The sequence below is a fragment of the Tachypleus tridentatus genome, chromosome 10 (genome assembly GCF_004210375.1).
Source record: "Tachypleus tridentatus isolate NWPU-2018 chromosome 10, ASM421037v1, whole genome shotgun sequence".
NCBI classification, from domain to species: domain Eukaryota; kingdom Metazoa; phylum Arthropoda; class Merostomata; order Xiphosura; family Limulidae; genus Tachypleus; species Tachypleus tridentatus.
This window is the reverse complement of record NC_134834.1, coordinates 83410265-83426113: the sequence shown is the minus strand read 5'-3', so window position 1 is coordinate 83426113 and position 15849 is coordinate 83410265. Positions and strand designations below refer to the sequence as shown.

Here is a 15849-nt window from a genome sequence, read left to right as displayed (position 1 = left end):
GGATACATCTGAACTATGTAGCAAAAGGGTTAACCTCTCATATCCTCCAAGAAAAAAGTCGAAATTTGGTAATGTCTGATAAGTGTCTAAGAATTGTTTATCTGTTAATGCACATAACACTGCAAAAAAACAGTCTTGCCAAAGTTTCACTTCATCTTACACAAATGTCTATAGTTGTTGAGAAATTTGTTAAAATATTATTAAAACATTTCACCTGCTTTACTACAAATTCAGATACATTATTTTGAGTGCTTTGATAATCCGAGTAACATTACTTGGAGTTTACTTTCAATTACTTTTTATCACCTAATCACCAAACTCTGGTCTCTAACATCTACATTTCTAGTGTTTCCTTTTTATAAGGCTAGTTCACTTTCATTATGTTAACATTCACTTAAATTAGACACACAATGTGCTTATGGCAATGAATAAATGAACTGTTGCAAACCCACTTCCTCCATTAATATTTCAAAACAATGACAAATTATCATTCAGGTTGCATGCGTTAACTTACAAAACAATATTTATGATGTTACAGTAACACAACTGATACCAATTGAAATTCACATGTTAAACTTTGTTGACACCAGATCTGACACCCTATTTTAATTCATACTATATTTAATCAGCAGCAAAACCAAGGGGACAGTCAACATCTTTACTGAGAAGTAATGTAAGGTAAAAAGGTTACATTCACAAACCTATGATACACATCTGTTAACGTCAACTTTCCATGTCCTACTGGTAAGCTGGAGGTTTTTCTGTTCAAACCAAAGATATTTATTTCTCTACAAGATAAAATAATTTCTTTAATATTTTCAACAGGAAATGTGTAAATAATTTCCATGTAAACATTAAATACACAATGTATGTTTTTTCACATGGAGCTTACACAGTGAGCTTGATATCTCCTGTTTAAAATATGAGTAATTAGTGTAATTTAACAACATAGAAAAAAAAGCAGAAAAACACTTATTTATTACATTGATGATAATTTATTGTTCACAACAAAATTAGAAAATGATTGTATTGAAAGTACATTTCAGTACAAATGTGAATCAGACAATCACATCACACAATTTCTCCCAAAATGTCATATTTACATATTTTCCATCATAGTATATATCTCTAGAGTAGCTGAATTAGTTAAATTAGATGTTTTACATTATAGCTATGTATTAATAGAATATAAACTTTTAATCTAATACAAAGAGCAATAAACAGACATGACATTCAGTGATATCCTTGATAATACACTTGGAGTCTGCATTTAAGTGATAAAATTTTTCAGCTAACCAGAAAGCATCAGATTTAAAATAAGAGAAACATTATACCTGTACAAAATCCAAAAACAAAAAATTAAACTGTTTACTTTATCAATATTTTTTAATTAAATCAAAATGTTTACTTTTTACAGAAGTTTACAGAGTATCAGGCACAATAAATGATTTAAAGTTACACCAAAAACTGTGCAGCCTAATACAATGTTAAATAAGCTAGCTGCCAGCAACTACAGTTTCTAAGTCACAAGTTAAACAAACAAGCAGAAAATTCAACAGTGTTATAGTATTCTATAGTTTAGGTGACTCTTAGATTAAGTATCTATAAATTGCCATGTAAAAAACAAAAAACAGTAGTATTCATAGTTATGTGAATATATATATGATTTTTATTGTAATACAAACATGAAAACAACCTGCAGGTGATTTTAATAAATTATTCTAGCAATAACCTGATATATAATTCCATGAACTGAACAAATTCCCACAAGCAAGTTTAAATGACTGTATTCACAAAATAAACTGAAATTAATTAGAATATTAATGTAAAACTGAAAAGAATGCTAAAAACTTTAACAACAGTTTGTCATTGAAAAAAACACAAACTATAAACACTAAAATAAGAAAACTAGATGCATATCTTTTTAATAATATTTGTTTAAGGTAATGAGTAGATATTTTGCTTGATATTAATTGGATCTAATTGTTTTTCCATACAGCCATCTTCCCACAAGTTAGTCTTAATAGTTCATTAACAGGCCTACTAATTTGCTATGTAATGTACCTAAATATGCTTGACACTGCAGTAACAGGGAAAACAAAGTCACGTTTTTGTTTAGTATAAAATTTGATAAGTTAACTGATCCAAGTTAACCACTGTATTTACAAAGTAACCTAACATTTGTTAGAATATTAAAAAGAAATTAATAATACCATTTAGGCCTTAGATAAAACACAAAATTCAAAGTACCAAGCTTTCAAACATTTTACTCTCTAGTTCTTCATGAAATACATCTGTTTCAGTTCCAATAAGTTGTAAACTGTTACTTGTAAAAACATTTAATTGGTATTTCAAGACGAACTAAATTCCTTATGTTTGTTCTTTATACTTTGTTTTTGAACATCTTTCAAAGGTAACAAAAAAATACAAATTTTAAAATTATTTTCTATGACTAGATAAACTGAAATACAAAAAATTAAAAACTTCAATAATGTTTTCAAACGTTGTTAAGCAATTTCATCAAAAGCAAGTGAAGTCTGTTCTTCAAAAATAGTACTGCAGCATCAAAGTTTACACAACAATCACTTTATTCCATACCAGAAGACCAACATAAAAAATACAATCATACTCAGTCAGTCGCAGAATGTAACACAGTAGAGAAAAAAATCAAAAACACTGACTATACACAGCAACGTCAAGGCTTCCTCATACATGCATATGTACATGTTCTTAGATAATATTAACAAAATTAAAGTTTTAGATATGAAAGGTTTTGAGATGTCAGTCTACATGTTACATATATAGCAAATAACATTAAATACAAAATCAAAACACTAAGTCTATGACAAAAACCAGCTACACACTATCTATACAAGCTGATATAAATTACTAAATTTTCTGCTCCAATCAGATGCATTTCTTAATGTGATCAAAGTTACAAAGGGCACTTAAATTTTAGACTGAAAATATGAATCAGTTCTAAAATGGTTCTAAAACATGTCTAAAATGGTTCTAAAACATGTCTAATTTTCTCCAGAATACATGAAAATTTGCCAGTTTAGAAATTCTCTAAAACTAATGGTTACATGAAAAACTTTCATAAATTAGCTAACCATATTAGTTTAATTGTAAAACTTGAAATGTGAATGGAAATTGAATGGACAAAATATAAAAATGGTTAACTATGTCAGGTCAAAATTAAAACTATGCATAAGTTTCAATAAAAATTAACAAAATAATAAATTATTATTTTATGATAAAATTCATCCAATTCATTCATACTTTCACATTTTTTTCAACTCAGCTTACTATATTGATTTAAGTTTTTCTTTTTTGAGTGTGTATGTTCACCTGTCATACTCTACACGTTATCTGTTTAAATCTTTCACATGTTAAAAAGAGAAAAATTAATATTACTGAATACTTTGCTAAATCCTTATGAATTTTTGACATTTTATTGGAAAACATAATAATGGTAAATAACTCATGATTTTCTCTTTATAAGTAAGAAAAACTATTATTAAATCAAAAAAAAATTAACTTTTTATTTTCACTGCACATATGATCTTCGTGGAAATCCTTTACTGGTCATGATTACTGTACAGATAGGTTTATCACATTAATTTTACTCTGCATGGCTAATTCATAAACCTGTTACACGTACCATTTTCAAACAGTAAAAACTGTGGAATAAAAAGACAATCAATCCTCTGACAGGTTTTAAGTACATTAGTTCATTTATCATCATCACTTATAATGAAACATCTTGCAATAAATAGCTACCTAGTCCACTGTACTTGTCTTCTTTACTTAGTAAATGCCCATGATCCTGAACATGAAGTACATTCCCCTGCACAAAAAAAAAACTAAATTTGGTATTCTATGCATTATTTTAATGCAATTCCAGTTTCACTGATGCTCATGAGTGAACAACAACTTAATATAAACTTGCTTTTATTAAAACCAACACACTTCATCCAAGCACACACAAAAAACTTGAAATTATTATTTTTATTTCCAGTTCTCCAAATTCACAGTTCAGCATTAATTTTTTAACTTGTTCAGGTCATATAGACAAATATTGTAGAATGAGTTACAAACTTTAATAAAAGTTTCCTGAAAACTATATAAATTAATACTAAGTTATTTTAGTCAAACTATGTGTTACCACCATTTATCATGGAACATTATTAAAACATTTGAGTTTTATAACAAACATTTCCCTTGCTTCAATATATTTTCTATGAAAACTCACCATCTTCATTAAACGTAGCGAGAGAAAGTTTCTTTATATTTTCAGAAATATACGAATCAGAACTTATCTTCTGTGGAGTGATGGGAAGCCCAAAGTCTACAAAGTGTGAAATGCAAAAAGTAGTAATTACAAAGCAATGCAAATAAGTGCAACAATTATTTCCTCTAACACATGTAAAATGAAAAATAAAATACCTTATATGAAAACTATTTCCATAAATGTCAATAATACACAAACATTTAAAAACCTGAGGTTGTTGAATGCTTGTATTTTTTATGGAAACATTTATTAATCAGTAATACCATCATGAAATGGATTAAACTAACCAAATACTGTTATCATTAGGCTTAAAAGAATTGTCATTTCCTTAAACAATCCAACTACTGCTTTTTTTATTAACACCTTCAAAAACTATACCATATCTAGTATTTTATCCTTTTTGTACTATTTACTTTCCCAATTTGGATGTAAGTGAAGGCTTATTAAAAGTCATAAACAACACACTATTAAAACACACAAAAAAGCTACTTCAACATACTTTAATAATGAAATAAATCATGTTCATTAACTCATTAAAACAGTTGAGTGAAACCTTTTTGCTTTCAAGTTTTTTTTTTCTTAAAGAAAATTGGAAAGCATCAATGGCACCAACTGTTACATAAGATATTATTAAATTATTAAAACTGAAATGCAACAATAAGCCTAAACATTGAAAGGTGTCTCACAAAATATTGTAATATAAAGTATTCACACTTAAAGATTGATGTTCCTTTTTAATTATCAAATAAATCCTTCCTGATCCATTATTATTTGAACATAATGTTAAAAAACACTAAACATGTAAATACAATTTTTGGCATGTTTGGCAAGTTTTTAAAATATTATACCATGAGTTAGCTTTAAGTGTATTCAATTTTATAATCTCAATAATTTACTTTTATCTAATATTGCTTGCATTAAAAGCTGTTCTAGAAGATTCCAACATTTTCAGAAAAGAATGGCTAAGTTACTTAGAGAAACAATAAAATACCATCTTGGCTGGAAGATGGCCCAGCAAAATCAACTTCATCATCATCCCAAGAAGGTCGCTGTTTTAATTCATCAACGAAAGCTGAAATCAGCTTGTCCATTAGCTCTGCCTAAGTATGCACAAAGTGAAGCCTTTTCAAAAACTTATATACTTTATACAAAGCTAAATGTTTTCTTAAAATTTAGCTTAATTTTAGACTAGAGGCCATAAGTTGATATCTTTAAAAGTTTATATTTTATTCAAAGAATAAAAATCAATTTCCTTGGTTTTCTTTAATATCAAGAGAAAAGTAAATAGACTCTCAGAATATAGTTTATCTAATATATTTTACTGTTTATCACAATAAGCCTGATCTTAAACTAAAAGTGAACATCAATCATCAAAGTGAAACATCACAATACTCAACAACTTGAAGGATCAGATACTGTTGTTCCTAATTGAATCACATTTTAACTATAGGATCTACAAACTGTTAGGAAGATATAAAGTATCTATAAATTTTATTATGAAAATCACAATATTGACTTGAATCTAGAAATTTCAAAAATAAATGAATGTTTTTATCCACAAAAATTCAGAATAGGTTTAAATCCAATAAACAATGTATGTTGTGTAAAAAATAAACTAAGTACATGAGATTGAATAAAAAGAGAACAATGATATGACATGTAAGTTCTATATGTTAACACTTTCTTATAAATTGAAGATGTATTTCTACAATAAACCTCTCATACTGCAGCTAATACTCAACTGCCATCTAAACAGTCTCTTTTATACCCCACTTATTTGTCAATATGTTTCTTTCCACTCTCCACCTATTTCAATGCAAATTCTCTCCTGATACTGTATATAAGCACTTCATTCAGATAAAGTTATCACTTTTTCAAGACTGACTCAATCTGCAGTCTCTAACACAGGCTCTTAGTGAGGACAGTGACAGAGAAGAAATCACTACTGTAAACAAATTTTTGATTTAAGAAAGTGTTAACTTCCAAAACATGTGCACTTCCTCTTACATTACAACTAGAACCTTACATTGATAAGGTTGAGAAACAAGTGAGAGCATTATTCATAGAGAAAGCATCTGCACAGATCATGGATGTGCCAATAGAAGATTGGTGCACTAGCAGAGGAACCACACTACGTCCAGAACAGGTATGCTCTTCAACTGGAACTTATTTCATGCACTGCAAATGGAATTTTATGATTTATCATCACAACTGGTCAGCCCTGACCAGCTAACCAAGGTTTCACTGCTCATGGTAGGAATTATAGACCCATGGTCCTTATGTCTCTTGTTGATGGCTAAAACAACTGGACCACAATAATATATAAACATATATACACACACACTTATGATCCCAACTTCTAGTGATAGCACGATATATTCAGAGCCAATGGAATAACAACAACAAGATAAGTAACATTGAAGTGGGCAAACCTTTTCCTCAACCTGAAGAAGTCCAAAAGGCAACACCCTCAGGTCAGAATTAAGGGATCTTGTATGCTTTACTCAACCTGAGGAAACAGAACAGATCCAGTCTGCAATTATACAATGCAACACAAATTTTGTTCCTGGATAGTATGTGTTATTTCTTAATTGCTTATGTTGTAAAAGTACAGAAAATGGCCATTATTCCCTTCAAACTTTACTTTTGTGACCTGGATAATGAAATTTAGAAATTCACCTATTTTCTTTGTAAAAACGGGCACATTTGCACATTTTCATTTACAAAAGGTCTGAATAAAACAACATATGAATAAAGATTTATATGCATTTATACTAACGTTATATAAAAATGTTTAGAAGTGAGTAGTTTTTCGAGATTTGTGACTGTAATGTAAATCACTTTCATGTATCGGCCCCCAAATATAGTCTCCCATCATGTTTTCGTTATATGATCCCAGGTCACAAAAGCAAAGTTTGAAGAAAAAAATAGATCTTTTCCATTTACTTTAGACATAAGGCAATTAGGAAAGAACACTTTCTGCCCAGGAACAAGAAAAAGTAAAAAATTTTGTTACATAGTGTTATGAACATTTATATTCACTCCAGAATTGTTTGGAGAAAGTAAATTCCACTTGCTCCCAGGATGGAACAAACTGTGCTTAACCAAGGGTCCAGGATGGGACCACTCTGCTTTTGGAATTACAAAGAGACAATGGACCCTCTTCCATAAACAATCAACTAAACCAATATTGATCATAAAGAATGGTCACATTTAACCCAACTGGATAGCTGAGCCTTAATTCTGAACCAGTATCATGAAGAGGATCCCAGGTAGGAGTACCCCCAGATTCACCTTCTTCTCTAAGAATAGAGGAAAATCACTAATACTTTACAGGAAAAGTCTCTGTCCACCATCCAAGTGACTGGAAATCAGGTGTGGTAAGAACTCCATAGCTCAATTAGTATAATCAGGGGAGGGACAGTAATTTGCATTAAGGTGTCCTGAGGAACAGTGCTCTGGAAACAGTACAATAGATAAACCAAGATTCTTAATTTAAAAGCAAAATAGCCCAGATTTATTCAATCCAATAATTGGCTGGAAAGGCAAAATCAGTATTCCAAAATGAGAGCCAATCCAACAGAAAATCTCATGATGCAACATCTGTTCTGTTGAGAGAATCTGTTTGGATTGAGACAATTGATCTTATTATCACAAGAGATAAACAATGTGCTTCCTTTGTCATCACCTATTAAACATGGCAAGCTAGTAGGATGACATGATAGGAGTGGTCCAAAGAAAAGAGATCCAAGGTACAAAAACAAAAAGGTATGGATAAAGTGACCATTGATGGGAAATGCAAGACATCACTGTCAAATTTTTGAAGTGAAATTTGATAATTTTCTCCTAAATAAAATGAGAACATGAGCCATCATTTTTTGAAGAGCAAGAAGATATGAAACATTATGTAGGTAGCCCTCATCATCCATGAAGGATCCTGGAACTCTTAACTGTTGAAATATGCACCCCATCCTGCAATGAGATATTCATGAAAAGATGAATCTCTGGATGAGTTAGCAGTAGAAGAACCCATATCTTAGTTCTGTCCCAATCTAACAACTCCTTGAGATCAAAGACCCAGTGAATTGATGTTTATGATCCCCTGGTTGCATGAAAACGAATGAATAGATCTCTTCTGTACTCATCCCAAAAGCATAAGTGATCTGAGTGATGCCCACATTTCCAAAAGAAAATGTCAGTGCAGTAGGAGAAGTAGTAAAAGTCAAGCTTCCTGTTCCATAATGTGAAGCCAGATAGGAGTTGGCTGAGCCCAAACGAAATACATGATAAAAATATCCAAACTGATAACATACCAAGTTGGAGCAACAGCAGATGTCTTAGTTGTTTTCTGTGACATTCTGGAAATTTATGAGATGGTGCCAGCAGTAATCAGTCATTCATGAGATGGTGTGTGCACAATACTAGGAGATGGAGGTGATAATAAAAAAAGCCAACTCATAGTAAGAAACAAGTCACTCATAAACCACAAAGAATATAAGAATTGATACAGATGAAAGAAACAAAACGATAATTGGACACCAATCTCCTTCTTGGCATGACTCTCTATCCCCAAACTATCTAAATTTTGGTAGCCCAAAACTAAGTTCCAAAAATCCGAAGATCTGCAAGAGGTAAAAACCCTACAGGTTGGGTGAATGGTGGTAGAGAAGATGTAAACTGAATGACTAATCCTGAATAAAGGATCTATAGTACCCATGGATCTGTGGTTAAAGTTTACTACACATCTAGAAATTCTTGGAGCTGATCCCCCACAGACCCTGAAGGCTTACAATAAGCACTGTTGCATCTTGCAGTGTTACAATTGAATAATAGAGCCTTTGGATATGGACAAAACCTACTCTGGGCACCAACTAAACCAAGAGGCTGATGTCAGGGACCAGGACCCTTGAATAAGGATGGAACTATGACCCCCTCTAGAAGCCAGTGAAAGTGATGATGCCATTGACAAACAACTAAACCAAAAAGCATGCCAGCAAGGGATCCAGCTCATCACCAATGGACTTGGTGATCCTGAATCTTCCACCAAATTTTAGTTTAGGGAAAACATATTGGACTTTAGAGTTGTAAGTCTGTAGAATTACAACCATCCCCATAAGGGAGCATTGATCTATTCAGGTTAACTATAAATTCACTCTAGAACCCCTGTATTCTCTGAGAGTCAATGCTTCCATCTGATAGTGGTGGGCTAAACCACATATCTAACAACTTTAGCAAAAAAGGCATAGCTATCCCTTCATGTAACTGAACAATGAACCTCCCTGCATGAACCATGCCAGTGGATGGAGATAAAACTAAGTATTTGCTCCCACACCTTTCAGCTACCAAGTAAGATGCAGGCTCAAAACCAACTGGGGAAAGACCCAAGACATCACACAATCGATGGACTAACCAAAGTAAAAAAATCCTGAGACTGCTCATCCCAAAGTGGTATCCTGGGAAGCCAATGGAATAAAAAAAGGTACAGGAAAAAGAAAGTCTAAATTTGCTACAAAATATCCAAGATTACCCTCAACTGCAGTCTAACAGACCCCCTACACCTCCTAAAGGAACACCACTGAATCAAATATGTCTCTTATCTCACTATAAGATTGATTACAACCAAGAATTACAACCCAATATTTATTGAGCAATGCTAAAAATAAATAATAGAGGTAGGATAGGAGAGACCTGATTTGCCTCTCTGCCAGAAATAATAATCCAGGAATTCATGCCATATATTGGCTTGTCAAGTGGATTTTTCCCCCTAAAAATCAGCTACATAACACAAAGTATGCTCAAAGTATTCCTAACAATCCTGACATAAAAACATATTAGTGAACACTGTCAAGAAAAAGTTATAACATTATCTGTACGAGGTGTTAATATATAGTACCAGGATAGAAGACACATTACATTGGTGGAGTATGTAAGAAGACAAATATTATCATGGGTAATTAAACTGGGATACAAAAGACTGGAGCAAGTGAGAAAAATTCAACCAATGCTTAAATGGGTAAAGGAAAAAAACCCTGGCAATCAAACAATAACTGTAGTGTGAGAAAATACAGTATGTTTTGAAATTAAAGCAATTAAAATGTTTACTACAATACAAATTAAACCATTCATAAAATTAACTAAAACGTTTTATACACATAATATAAAAAAAAAAAAAACTGTGTGGAGAAATTAATACTTATGTTAAAATACAGAACAAAATCAAAATTACCTGTCTTGAAAAGATCTGTAAAACTTTAAATTCTTGTGGATTCTGAAACTGAATTTTGAACTGTACAAATAAGCAAGGCAGACAGTTAGGATTTTCTGGTTTACTTGGGCAGGCATAATTCCAAGACATTTCTCGGTATCTTAGAGACAACAAAATAATCTGCAGAATAGCAAAATATATTAGTGCTTAGGCTCTCCTGTTACCCAGATATATTCACTGACTAAAGCTACAATGTAATAAATAAAATACTCAATTCTCAGTCTTTAGGTAAAAACACACTGAAGTTCAAGAAAGTAAAAACTAAGATATTATATATACTATATAAAATTTAATATGACTGAGAAGTATAGCAATATGGTATAAAATCATAGCTAACAATCCATATTTTCATGTTACACAAGTTTTGAGTTTTTAAATCTACAAGGAATTTTTTTTAAATCCTGAATTTCTCTTAGTATGACACATTTGACAAATTTTTTGAGCATTTTGTTTTCTCTATTTTATCCACAACCCCTTGAAAAAGTAAGAAATTATATGTAAATTACTCACCATAGAATCATCACTGGTCAGACAAACCATTCTATTTTAGCCTCCAATTTTGTTTGGTAACAGATATCAATAGAAAATCAGACCCTTCCTACCACACCTACCTGTCACATACTCTCTTTCAAATTATGTTCATAGTTTTTCCTTACATTTACTCAAATATTACATGTAACCAATAAAAAAGTCAAGGTTTTCATCTTCCAAATGATGTATTGCATAATATTGCATTCTGATCACACAATAATCAATTTCATTCAGAGTACAAACAATATTCCAGTAAGAAACCTAATGACCAGCTTGGATGAATTTGTAATAATAAATAATAAAAATTCAATAAAAATATTTCATGAACAACACATGCAAACAGCTCGTCGATAATGTAATTTAATATATAGTATAATGTAAGCTGCATGTGCCCCAAGTGATTCACAAACTATAATGGCAGAAATAATGGTTAGATATGGTTAAAATGGCAGTATACAATTACAAGATTAAAGCTACTTAGGATAAGAGAATGTAGTTTCATACTACAATTTGAAGTATTTCTGGAGAGAAAAAAGGGATAATTTTTGATTTTTTTTTCTTTCCTTGGTGGTTATGAAGCTGGTCAAATTTACTGACCTCTTTTTAAGATATGGTACAGAAAATAAGAGATAAAATATAGTTTTACTGAATAAAAGTTTGAAATGTATTTAGAAGGTTTTAGGGATAACACAAAGGGAATTTGAGATTTTTGACACAAGGAAAAGTATTTTTAATCTTAACATGAAAATTACTTTGCACAAGGACTATAGAAAACAAATTCTCAATGTATTAATGAATAAAGCTTTACAACAGCTCACTAAAAATACTTCAATAAAATTTTTTTTTGTATGTGAAAGATATTTCTATCTCAAAAACTGCCAAATTTTGTGAATATATACATACTGTATTGAAAGTTAGAAATATTAAATCTATAAGGACTTTAAATAAGTGCAAAGAGGTCATTACTCAGTCAAATTGACCAAGCCCATATTAAAAGAGCTAAGGATGAGAAAAGACAATTCACTTAACAATCTTAATTAGTTCAATTAGATTACCTCTAGCTCTTCTTTTTCAAGAGAAAAAATTTCAGAATTACATCTATCTTAACTAATAACCTTTCTAACATAGGTATCATATTGTTAATTGAATGAACAGTAACTGTTATGTTCGGTGGTGCATTAAGTGACTTGTACTTATTATCAGTTTTATTTCAGTCATTTAGAAATAATAATCATGTCAAGGATTAATAATACAGTACCATTTATTAATTTTTAACATCAATTATTTATTACTATTTTCAGTTGAACTAACTTCAGTGTAATTCAGAAAAAATGGCAAACCATAAAGCTAATGGTGCTCATAAGTAATCTGTTATATCAATTAACTGCCCAGCTCTCGAACATAACAGTAACTTTAAAATTAATGAGCAGAACAAACACAGACAAAAAGATTACACACAACTGCCAACAACAAAAATCTGGTTTTGGTGGGTTTGTTTCTTTTTAGAGAAAGACTACATTGGGCATTGGGCTATCTGCTGTGTCCACTGCAGAGAATAAAGCCCTATTTTTAGCATTTTAAGTCCATAAATCTACCATTGTCCCACCACAAGGTCTCTTGGTTTATACAATTTAACTAGTGCTTCTGTAATAAATCATGTGGAAGGAAGGAGAATGAAAATCTTTGAGCAAGATGACTTTTGTAATGCATTGCATAAAGAACATTCAGATCTAAACGACATGTAACAACACAATAAGAAAAGGCCTTTAGTGATAATAGGAATGTTTTTTTATAAAACACCTGTTTTCTTTGCAAAATATATAAAGAACTTAATTTAAAAACTCCCACATGATTGTAAAAATTGTCTTTGAATTCAGAACTACATTACACACCGATTCTCTGACATCAATGACATGAACACCTTCCCTGTTGATAGCCACCATTACAGGCTGATCATAATGAGAGATCAGAGCTGTGATACCCTTAGCTGGTTTTTCTATCTGGGCTTTGAAGAATGCACTCCTGTAACAGTTAGAATTTTTGATATTACAAAGTTTCATAAACTGAAAATTTTCAATGTAACAAAAGAAGAATTATGAATGTTTTACTACCTTTTATTTAAAATGCTAATCTTTTTTCTTGTGTGTGAAAGGTAAAAATCGCTTTAACTGAAAATATAACAATGTACTGTATAAACCTAAACCTAATGCCCAATGTATGCACAGAAAAATCAAATGTCAAATTCCAAAGAGTTTACCAATATTGCAGCAATAAACATAACTGAATACACTATTAAAAACAAAACAAAAAGACACAACTGCACATGCATAGTGTAAACAGTTAAACAAGAAAACAGAAATACTGTGTTAAAAAACAAGAATTTAAAATCCACCTGATCACTATGAACATTTCACATTTAACTTTAAAGTACTTGGGACAAACCAACACCACTGAATTAAAAAAGATTATAGAAACTATACTTGTAATTCATCTTCCAGTATTAAATATAAAATATTTGGAGTTGAAATTCACACAATAAAAAAGTTATATTTATTTAACTTTATACGTAAAAACTTTGAAAATTGGACGTTATAATTTGGAATGACTTCAGAAAGAGTTAAGAATTTTCTAGATTTTTTTTTAGTATTTATTGCATTCTTAGAAAAAAAGTTGAAATATAACTGAAAACGTTGCAAAACTTTGAACCTTATAAATATAATACAAGAACAGTTTTATCAATTTCAGTTAATCATTTCTCAATCTCTGTTATTGTAATGTGGTGTAATTCCTTATACTTCACCCTTGTGAAATCATAGATGGTGATCTAAACATGTAATGAAAGTTTTATTTTGTTCTTTTCATGTGTATAAGTAAATGACTTCCAGTTCAGTAGAGACTAACTTAAAGATTATTACAAAGTGACAAAACTTCAGTTTGATGTTATTTCACTACATTACCACTACAATAACAGTCCTGACTGTTTTAAATCCTGTAAAAAATTTGCTTTTAAAATTTACACATCATTTAAATAACAGTATTGCAGTATCTTAAGAATAACTTTTCATGAAACAAGATGATGTACAGAAGTTACAATTTTCCTGTACTGAAAAATGTATTTCTCATGTACCTCATTTCACAAGATAAGCTATTCTTGTTTGGTGCTGCCCTCTATATGAAAAATTTTCTTTATGCATGTCACAAGCCTTCTGTACCCCTCTATTGGAAACGAGTTATTTCAATATTTCTCTCATGTAAATCATCATGCATCACTTCTCCACCAATAGAAGTGCAGCATGTTCCTGTGACTCCCTCTACATGCTTCTACCAAATTTTGGTTTTTGGTTTGTTTTGAATTTCACACAAAGCTACATGAGAACTATCTGCACTAGCCATCCCTAATTTAGCAGTGTAAGACCAGAGGGAAGGCAGCTAGTCATCACCACCCACTGCCAACTCTTGGGCTACTCTTTTATCAGCAAAGAGTGGGACTGACTGTCACATTATAATGCCCCCACGGCTGAAAGGGCAACCACGTTTGAAATGACGGTGATTCAAACCCACAACCCTCAGATGCCTTGACCAGCTGGCTATGCCAGGCTCTACCAAATTAACACTTTGAAATTTGTCAAAAGACATAAGCAATGGAAGAAAAATACAACTTTCAATACAGTACCTACCTCCTCTCCCATGTGAGAGTGAAATGTAGCAGGATAGTGATCCCAACTATGAAATGTGTATGGAACTCAATTTTGCAAAGAATATAAGTAAGTAAATCAACAGATGTGCTCCTAGGTGTAAAGTGGTTAGGATGCAACAGGCCATATTTGATAAGTCAACTACATCCAACATCCATGCCACTGGGTATCAACATCCATGCAGAGGCAGAATGATGATCATACCATCTTTACCTCAAGTTCAAGAAACTGGAGAAAATCTAGAACCATTCCAACTCCTGAGCATGGCACGTGATAATTTTGATCTATTAATTTGGGGACCTGACACCCGGTATCAATAGGATGTCTATACAATATAAATAAACCTCTCAAACAGCAGAACTGACTAGAACCATTTGAAAAGCAATAACATCCTCTGCATAAAATACTACAAGAGATAGTAAAAAAGATGGAACCAGAACTAGCTCCCTTACCTCCATTGTGACCAACAACACAGTTGGAGTACAAGTGAGGAAGAAACACAGACATCCATGATACATGTGAGAACTTATGTTGATAGGTTCTATTCTAAATCCAAAACCCAGTAATGAGGTAGAATGAGAGCTTCAAATCAAAAGGGTGAACTGCAATTTGACATGCAATTGTATAATGAAGTGGTTCCCAACAAGGGGTTCGAGATAGTGTTCCAGGGGGTATAATATAACATTTTTTCTTTTCCAAATGTTTCATTTTTGTTTATATATCATTAAAAACTAATTATAAAAATTTGTTTTGGCCACCTTCACCTTTATTCTTAAATAAATAATTACTATGAGGGGTGCAAGAACATATTAATTTTTTAGGGGTGCAGAACATAAAAAAGGTTGGGAACCATTGGTATAATGCATACTGGAGAATAACACATCATCAACACCCACAGAACACCACCACACTACTCTGCACTGAGTGGTTATAGCCATCTTTGTGTGGAATCCATTCAGAAGGGTGCCTCCAAGGTTTAACACCCCAGCAGCTTGGAACTGGAAAATGGTAAAAACTCTCATACTCTACTTAAAAAAAAAGGAGACTGAGAACACGTTGGAAAT

At 31.6% G+C, this 15849-nt stretch overlaps 1 protein-coding gene across 4 annotated transcripts in view; it reads right to left on the bottom strand.

Moving 5' to 3' along the window:
• Positions 1–975: 975 nt before the first annotated feature.
• Positions 976–15849, bottom strand: part of Bili (FERM domain-containing protein 8 Bili) — a 53723-nt gene continuing 38849 nt past the window's right edge. For 3 of the 4 annotated variants that reach the window (XM_076462492.1, XM_076462494.1, XM_076462493.1), the window contains 5 exons: positions 12983–13112; positions 10521–10679; positions 5286–5394; positions 4256–4351; positions 976–3850 (listed from right to left, as the gene is read on the bottom strand). In XM_076462492.1, the coding sequence (XP_076318607.1) occupies positions 3807–3850; positions 4256–4351; positions 5286–5394; positions 10521–10679; positions 12983–13112 (538 nt within the window). In that variant the 3' untranslated portion in view covers positions 976–3806. The remainder of the gene's footprint in view (positions 3851–4255; positions 4352–5285; positions 5395–10520; positions 10680–12982; positions 13113–15849) is intronic. The other variant, XR_013016041.1, reaches the window with a different exon arrangement.